General features: G+C 41.5%; 2 protein-coding genes across 2 annotated transcripts in view; both read right to left on the minus strand.

Annotated features, from left to right (window-relative positions):
• The window catches only part of ksr2 (kinase suppressor of ras 2), a 145,516-nt gene extending 139,847 nt beyond the window's left edge, over positions 1 to 5,669 (minus strand). Inside the window, 1 exon segment of the mRNA XM_065011148.1 lies at positions 5,493 to 5,669. Within this exon segment, the coding sequence (XP_064867220.1) occupies positions 5,493 to 5,669 (177 nt within the window).
• A 2,317-nt stretch (positions 5,670 to 7,986) lies between these two features.
• On the minus strand, positions 7,987 to 8,903 carry LOC115111917 (uncharacterized). The gene has a single exon (XM_029638459.2). The coding sequence runs from the start codon at positions 8,815 to 8,817 to the stop codon at positions 8,350 to 8,352; it is 468 nt and encodes a 155-aa protein (XP_029494319.2). The 5' UTR covers positions 8,818 to 8,903; the 3' UTR covers positions 7,987 to 8,349.
• Positions 8,904 to 8,911: the final 8 nt, after the last annotated feature.

The raw sequence follows: 8,911 nt of genomic DNA on the forward strand, positions 1-8,911 counted from the left end.
TGACATTGATAAACACACTGATTACCATCTATTTCCTTTTTTTAACCATTAGAAAACAAAGTCTGAATCGTAAATAATGAAATGTCCCTTTGGTGAAGCTATGGTGGCGCGTCCCAAATGGCACCCTATTTCCTATACAGTGCACTACAAAATACACTAAATACACAAAAATGAACTGCAACAACTAGCCACTAGCACTACAATTACTGAAACAGGTCTAAGCCATGGTACAATACAGTGCATAGAGCAAGTGTTATTAAAGTAAATATAAAAAACATAAACAATCTAGCAATATTCCATTTCATGACATTTCTCATGGGAGGAAGGAGGACTGCTATCTCTAACTCATTACACACGGCAATTGAATTATCTAAGTCTAAAACACTAAACCTCCACAATGTGAATCTTTTATATGTCAGTAGGTCTCCAAGGAGCTTGGCCTGTGTTCGCATTGCCATGAGAATACTTTATTGGTTAGATAGTTTCTACCCACATCTTTAGTTGTACCAAATATTTTAAAGCTCTTGTTCATGGGCATGGATAGTGGTGTATGAATCGTCCTCTGTCCAATTGTAATTTTTTTAGGACTAGGTCAAAAGCTTGTTTTCAATAGGAGAAGACTCCATTATTCAAGGGGTGAATGGCAAAAGTGGGTAAGTAAGCAGTCAATACCACCAGAGAAACAGAAGTAAACACTGGTTTGTGTGAAGGTTGTCTTTTCACACTAATCCTAGGTCCCCGTGAGTGTGTTTGAGCTCATAACTAGGGTGAGGAGTTTTCAAGGAAGCGTGCAGTAAAGATCATCATCGACCACGCCCACCCCGGACATCCCCTATTCCAAAAACTCCCCTCTGACAAATGGTTCAGGTCAATCATGACCAAAATCACCCGCCACCTGAACAGTTTCTTCCCCTGTGCTGTGGCCCTCACCAACCGGCCATCGGGCTCATAGGGATAAAGAGACGTTTGCCTCTGTGCCAAACACTGCACCTTGCCATCGTTGACCTGCAAAACGAATAACTTCACTATACTGCATTTGCACTATGTATACCTCTGCACAACACTGGTTATGCACTGGATATATACACGTCATGGCAGCACCCCTCCCTCTGCATATATAAATATATCCCCACTGCAAATTGTATATCCTCACTGTAAATCAGCCTGTACTCTGTTTGTGTCTTATTTTGTATTTTCTGTTTGTTGAATTTGTGTAAATTCCTCTGTCTGTGTTTTGTCTGTACAGTTGTCTATTGCTAGCAGCACCAATTCACTGAGTCAAATTCCAGGTATATGTAAATGTACTTGGCAAATAAAAGTGAATCTGATTCTGAGAACCTAATCAAAATCTTATATGATGAAAAAGGCATCTGAGATACAGTATAGTCAAACCTATCCCACGTGCATCTTACTTTACAACAGAGAGATACTGGGAAACATACTCTGACACACATCAGGCCTATTTCTGGACTAAAAAGCAAGCTCAAAGGAGAATCACCAGTGAAAGTGCTATTTAGTCCAGGGCTATAGGCTTAATCTGCCAGGGAAACCGCCCCACAGTACATTAGATGAGCCATCCAAACATTCAGAAACCTCCTGTACAATGATAACTTTGGTTTAACAATGGTTAAATTGTCCTTCAAATTAGCATTGCACAAAAGGTCAAGACAGCTCTTTTGTGCACAAGTAAAAAATCTAAGTGAACCCAAAGCTCCTCAAATCTGTGATGTAAGAACAAGTTCAAAGTACTGAACAGTGCAGGTGGACATTTTACAAATTAAGTAATATCCCAAAATTGCAATGGTTAGATGCTTTCATATTCGAAATAGTAGTTTCTATAATAATGCATATATCAGGGTTAACACAGGACTTTGTCCGAAATTCAACAAAGAAGCAACAAGTGCAGCAAAGATCTATGGAGTGAAACTGGTACATGATTCTGCTATAAGTGCATAAGTCACCTGCCAATGAGTCTACACACTTGACCCGACTTGGAGGAGACAAGGTAAAGGGGCAATCTGAAGGTCAAACAATAACAAAGCATACATACTGTACCGCCACCACTTTTTGCCACTGTTATGGTAAAAAGCTGAGGGATGGGGCTGGAGAAATGTAACCAATGTCATAGACAAAGCCATAGATGCAAGGACTCCGTGATATGTATTTCAACTATGTTTTTACGCTAGGCCTACAATGTTTGTTTACATTACATTGTTTACAAACAATGAAGTAAAACAAGTTTATGTTTAGGGCTTGAAGGGGTACAACAGCTATATGTTTAAAAAAAAATGGGTATACAGTGCCTTCGGAAAGCATTCAGATCCCTTGACTTTTCCCACATTTGGTTACGTTACAGCCTTATTCTAAAATTGATTAAATAAATGTTTTTGCTCAGAAATCTACACACAATACACCATAATGACAAAGCGAAAACAGTTTTTTTTTTATGTTTGCAGATGTATTCAAAATAAAAGACAGAAAATACCTTATTTGCGTAAATATTCAGACCCTTTGGTATGAGACTTGAAGTTGAGCTCAGGTGCATCCTGTTTTGATTGATCATCCTTGAGATGTTTCTACAACTTGATTGGAGTCCACCTGTGGTAAATTCAATTGATTGGACATGATTTGGAAAGGCACACATCTCTCTATATAAGGTCCCACAGTTGACAGTGCATGTCAGAGCAAAAACCAAGCTATGAGGTCAAAGGAATTGTCTTTAGATCTCCGAGACAGGATTGTGTCTAGGCACAGATCTGGTGAAGGGTCACAAAACATTTCTGCAGCATTGAAGGCCCTCAAGAACACAGTGGCCTCCATCATTCTTAGATGGAAGAAGTTTGGAACCACCAAGACTCTTCCTAGAGCTGGCCGTGCGGCCATAAAGGAGAAATCGGGGGGAATGCCCTTGGTCAGTGAGGTGACCAAGAACCCGATGGTGACAGAGCTCCAGAGTTCCTCTGTGGAGATGGGAGAACCTTCCAGAAGAACAACCATACCCTACCAATCAGGCATTTATGGTAGAGTGGCCAGACAGAAGCCACTCCTCAGTAAAAGGCACATGACATCCCACTTGGAGTTTGCTAAAAGGCACCTAAAGACTCTCCGACTATGAGAAACAAGATTCTGTGGTCTGTTGAAACCAAAATTGAACTCTTTGCCCTGAATGCCAAGCGTCACGTCTGGAGAAAACCTGGCACTAAATCCTACAGTGAAGCATGGTGATGAAAGCATCATGCTGTAGCGATGTTTTTCAGTGGCAGGGACTGGGAGACTAGTCGGCATTGAGGCAAAGATGAACGGAGCAAAGTACAGAGAGATCCTTGATGAAAACCTGCTCCAAAGAACTCAGGGCCTGAGACTGTTCACCCTCCAACAGGATAATGAACCTAAGCACACAGCCAAGACAACGCAGGAGTGGCTTCGGGACAAGTCTCTGTATGTCCTTGAGTGGCCCGGCCAGAGCCCGGACTTGAACCTAATCTAGCATCTCTGGAGAGACCTCAAATAACTGTGCAGCAATGCTCCCCATCCAACCTGACAGAGTTTAAGAGGATCTGCAGAGAAGAATTGGAGAAACTCTCCAAATACAAAAATGTCTAAAAACCTGTTTTTGCTATGTCATTATGGGGTATTATGTGTAGATTGATAAGGGTAAAAAACTATTTAATCCATTTTAGAATAAGGCTGTAGCGTAATAAAATGTGGAAAAGGTAAAGGGGTCTGAATACTTTCCGAAGGCACTGTATGTCATTAATTGAAAAGTCCAAAAATGGATGTACCAATCGCAGATTGTCCTTTTAATGTATACAATCTAAAGCTTTTGTCCAACACAATCAATCAATCAACCAATCAAAAAAAAAAAATAAGTCAATGAAATGTATTCATAAAGTTCTTACATCAACAGCCTGCGAGACAGGCAACTGCTTGACCACTTGTGAATACATTATTACATCATGCTAATGAGAAGCTATTAGAACTAATCAGGAAGAAGGGCAACTTTTTGTAAATCATCTACTGTGCCCTCTGCCTCAGAAGGCCCAAACAATGTGCATGCAAACACCTGCACATACACTACACCTAAATGGGCCTTAAGAGGCCCATTGCCAATGGTAGAAATTATTTTTGTTTGTTTTTAATGCGACCATGATTTTCCTGACTGAAAATACCTGCATGACACAGCACAGTTTCGCTGAGTCAAACTATTAGCCCTACATTTCAAAGTGGTGTTTTTGGTTGGTAGCTAGGGAGTGAGGAACTTCACACTGTGAACTTCTGTTAGATCAAATAATTGTGTCAGCTAGACATATCATGGTATCTATTCAGCATGTTCTATTCACACTAAGATGTAGGCTAATGAGTTAATTTGTGGCCATACTGAAGGCCTAGTTATAGGGCCATACTGTATGTTTTCAATATCTACTCCACACTGAAAATCAATTCAACTCCAGCCTCTAGGCCTACTTACAGTATCCCTAAAAATATATTGTAAAATGGTGTGCCTATATACATATGAAGCCCATATGAGTGTCAGATGTGGATTTGTTTTCCTTGTATGAGTGGGGAAAGGGAAACTACATGATTAAGTTAATAAACAAACAGTATATGCATACTATTCCTTCATATGTGTTCACGTAAACGTCATTATACATTTATTGCAGGCCAATGCCATCTCATCATGTTTAGGATAATGAAGTTTCCCTATTTTACTCACACACATCAAGTCCCATCACATTGGGCCTCGGGTTTATATAGTTCCATTTGAAATCACCGCCTGGAACACACCAGGGAATGTCTACGTAGTCTCAACCACATTGGGGCCTAAGTGCATCTGAAATGTACACAGGGTATGCAGACCCTATTTTATTAATTTGACAAACAAATATACCTATGTTTTGATATTAAAAAACACAACATTGGATTTGGATAATATCCTGGCCATTACATAACGCAATTTACGGAATACCCTGTGGGCCAATTAAATCAGATGACAATTTGAAGCAATTTCACTAATACACACTTGCATAACAGTCGTGGCAATATAGCCTGGCGGATAATAGAGGCGCGAGCTGATGATAATGGCAATGATGACGATAATAATATATATCATACACAAATCATGTTTAGGCCTCAAAGTTCTCATGGAGAATTCGGGTGGAGAAGAGTGCACGGTGCTAAAGCTGAACATTCCACCTTCCTTCCACCACCTGCAGAATGCGCAAGCCCACAACAGCTCGCTCACTGCAGCTACAGCTTCTTGATTTATTACACTGCATAAAACACATTTAGGCTGTAGGCATATAACATATAAATAACACAGTATTCCAATTGTATAGTAGTCAGCCGTTTCAACGACATTGAATAATGTACATTGATGTTGATTGACAGACGTGACAGCCAACCCCACATTGATTTAGATCCAAATGCATAGCTTGGTTAGCCTCAATGTAGCCGTAGCCTATTCATTCTACAGAATGGGTGCTTTTGCTTACCTCCAGCGTTCGTATTTCTTTTTGTGTCAAGTCGTTGGATGTGGCACATTTGGTCCTCAAACCCTCCAAGCTGGAAATGCTTATGTCTATCATATTTTGAACCAACTCGCACTGCTGCAAAGCTTTTTGCAAACTCAAATGCTGCTCGTCGCTTTTTGTCATATTCTTCTCGTCCATAGTTTGCGAGCAGTGGTCGTTTTTATGTGTACTTCAACAAAAAATACTCTACTCGGGGACAAAAAGGTGGAAATAGCTCCATGTAATAAAGTACCCTGCAAAACGCCAGCCAACGTGGTGTTATAATCTATTATATACACTGGTTTAGAAACGAGATGTGCTCTATGTGAAAGTCGACTTCATTGTAATAGTCCTTGTATTCCAGGTGGTGGTTCATCAAGGTGTTTCTGATTGAGCCTGGTACTGATGCTGAGGGCTATATCGTCAAACACATTATGCAGATAGCCTAGGCTATACCTCCTCAACAGAAATACAAGTCAGAACACAACCGATCAAGCCTTATCTAATAAATCCAGTCAGCGTTCTGTTTGTTCATTTCAAATCAAAATCATAACTGATCAATAACACTAAAGCAGCTTCTTATAATCATTTTAAAAGTGATGCTGTGTGGATTGCGTACAGGTTCTACCGTCACACATGCCAGCAGCTGCATCCCGGTTCGCTCCCACCACCACACCGACATGTTTCACGTCAATCAAATCCACAGCAACAGCATTACCCATGGAAGCTGCGGGAGAAGGGGGGGGGCACCGTTTGGGGCACCATCAACGAGTGATGCTGCGTGTAGGAGGAGTTATCGCGAGATTATATCAGTGCAGTGAGCGTGAATTCAGTTTTAACTTCATACCAGTAGGTAGTTTCCATCATCAGCTCCACATTATAATTGTAATGTATTGTCAGTCTGGTAGGGCCTGTATGTCATTTTTCACCAAACCAAATTGGGATAATTTTTTTATCTAGGCTTTTCTAAAACTGCCCTTGTAAGGCTACTTGTATCTTGGTCAATCGACACACACACACACACACAGAGATGTGGTAGTAAAAAATAACTGATCACTGCTTGCAGTGAAAAAAGTTTATACTTTCAATACATTTTTTTTAACAAAAGGTGAGCAAGCTGTTGTGCAAAAAAAGTACTTGTGTTTACCCTCCACTGCACACACAATAACCATACATTTTATGTTACAATTGTATACTCCAAATTAACTGCAACAGTTATTGCCTGCCTGTCCAAATTCAATCACAGAACGCTGAGTGAGCCTGAGTAGGCCAGGCCAACATCTCTCACTGAATTATACTTTATGACAGCTCTTTCTCTTGTGGGTGGGGGGAAATAAACAGGGGGGGGGGGCGATATAGAGCATTTACAAGTGAGTGTCATCTTGAATGAGGCAGGGTAGTGGGGAACCAGTGATTTTCCTCCATCACCTGCAGAGACAGACAGCATTGTGTCTCACTGCTGGACTGAACAGGCATGGTGCTGTGTGTTGTGCAGCCTGCTGGAAATCCCAATTAAAAAGTGATAATTTGCTTCCAAGGCTACACTACATTGTTGCCCAGTTTAATGTACAGTATGTGATCAGAAATACAGCTAATCAAGCACAAACAGGCAATCAAAAGAGTTTATTGTAGGCTGCCAGCCTCCAACAAGACAGGATTCTTTGGGTTAATAATTTGGCACCCTATTTTGTCTCTTGAATTAAAATACTTTGATTCAACTGCCAGATTAAAAGACAAAGGTCAAACCTTTTTGATAAGAGCACATCTAAGTGCTACTAGGCTACATATGCATGTATTTCAGGGAGCCACATTTATTCACAAATGATTAGCATACCTGTCTGTACAATCCAAATGGCAGTATACATTGTGGTCCACAATGTCATACAATTAGTTTTGAAACTTGACACCAACATACTTTGTTTGCATTCAGTCACGATATACCCAATTTTGCCTTTGGTAACTAGGGGAAACTGGCAGGGGGGACACAAATACATTTTAAGTTAATCGTGGGGTTACCTCTCCCACCAATGCACTCTACAATGGAAAGATTAACTTAATTGTAAAAGCCTTTGGCGTATCGATAGAAAACTAGACACACGCTTATCAACGTGAGTAGCTTCTGGCGTGTTTGTTATTCACCGTTGAACTGAAAATTCTCCTAGCACCGCTGAAAGTGATTACCACTTCCGCTTTACTTCCGGATTGAGGTTCGTATTGTTTGAGAATGGGCGTCAATACTATGTAAAATGTATGAACACCGCGTGGTCATTTAGCTAAAATATGACCATGGCAGAATTTGCCCCATGTAGTACTTTCGAGTGAGTAGTCCTTTACGTGGTTAAAGGACAGGTCTCTTGAATGTGGTACATCTGTAGTGAATAAAATGCACAAAAACCGTAACTAGTAATACATCACATCAACGCTGTTTCGTTCATTTAAAATGGCAGAATGGCTTCACTAATGACTGGGGAGATACTTTGTTTCAACAAATCGTTTTAATAGGCGCAATGAAGACAATTGACAAAAAAGAATCTTAAATGTTGATGATACAGACCAGAAATACAAAATCGCCCCCAGGTGGAATGTTATTGGGCAAGACCATGAACATGGTTTGTAAATCAATGGCCGACACACGTGGCTAAATGTAAAGATGCTCGAGCTAGATACTTAAACACAGAATAGGACTAAGATTACAACAAAAGTCTTTCGGTCAACACGGACATTTCTTGAAGAGTCAGCCAAATGATCTTGAATCGGAGTGTTACTCGCTTACAGCATAGCTGGCTGTCGTAACTGTCCCTTTAGGAGCCTCAAGAGGTACCCGTAGCCTCCCTAGGCCCTAATTATTGTCCCTGTAGCCACCGCCGGAGGAGTATCCACCGCCGCGGCCTCCACCACCGCCGCCGCTCCTGTATCCACCACCACCTCCGTAACCCCGGTCTTCGCCACCATAGCTACGGCCACCGCCGCCATATCCACCACCGCCACCACCACCATATCCACCACCGCCTCGGGAACCTCTGAATCCACCGCCTCCTCCACCGCCGCGACCGCCACCCTGGCCAGCCTCATTCACACGGATGGTTCTGCCGTCAAGAGACTGACCGTTCATTCCCTCCATTGCGTCCTTAGCATCCTCGGCATTGTCGTACTTCACAAAGCCGAATCCACGAGGCCTTCCTGTTTCTCTGTCCATGATGACATCACATTTTGCGATGTTTCCGTACTTGGAGAAAGCTTCAGCAAGAGATTGCTCTGTGGTGTCGAAGCTCAGGCCACCGACGAAAAGTTTTCCTTCGTCGGACATGTTTCTTTGTCTTTTACGAACAGAACGAGAAAAGCTGCTGCTTGGAGAGGTACGTCGTCGGAAAAGAAATGGAGGCTTGCCGCGAAATATTATA

The sequence above is a fragment of the Oncorhynchus nerka genome, linkage group LG27, assembly GCF_034236695.1.
Source record: "Oncorhynchus nerka isolate Pitt River linkage group LG27, Oner_Uvic_2.0, whole genome shotgun sequence".
Taxonomy (NCBI): domain Eukaryota; kingdom Metazoa; phylum Chordata; class Actinopteri; order Salmoniformes; family Salmonidae; genus Oncorhynchus; species Oncorhynchus nerka.

Bases quoted from the DNA above. Each gene is read 5' to 3' on its own strand.
- LOC115111917 (XM_029638459.2), bottom strand. From the start codon at position 8,817: ATGTCCGACGAAGGAAAACTTTTCGTCGGTGGCCTGAGCTTCGACACC.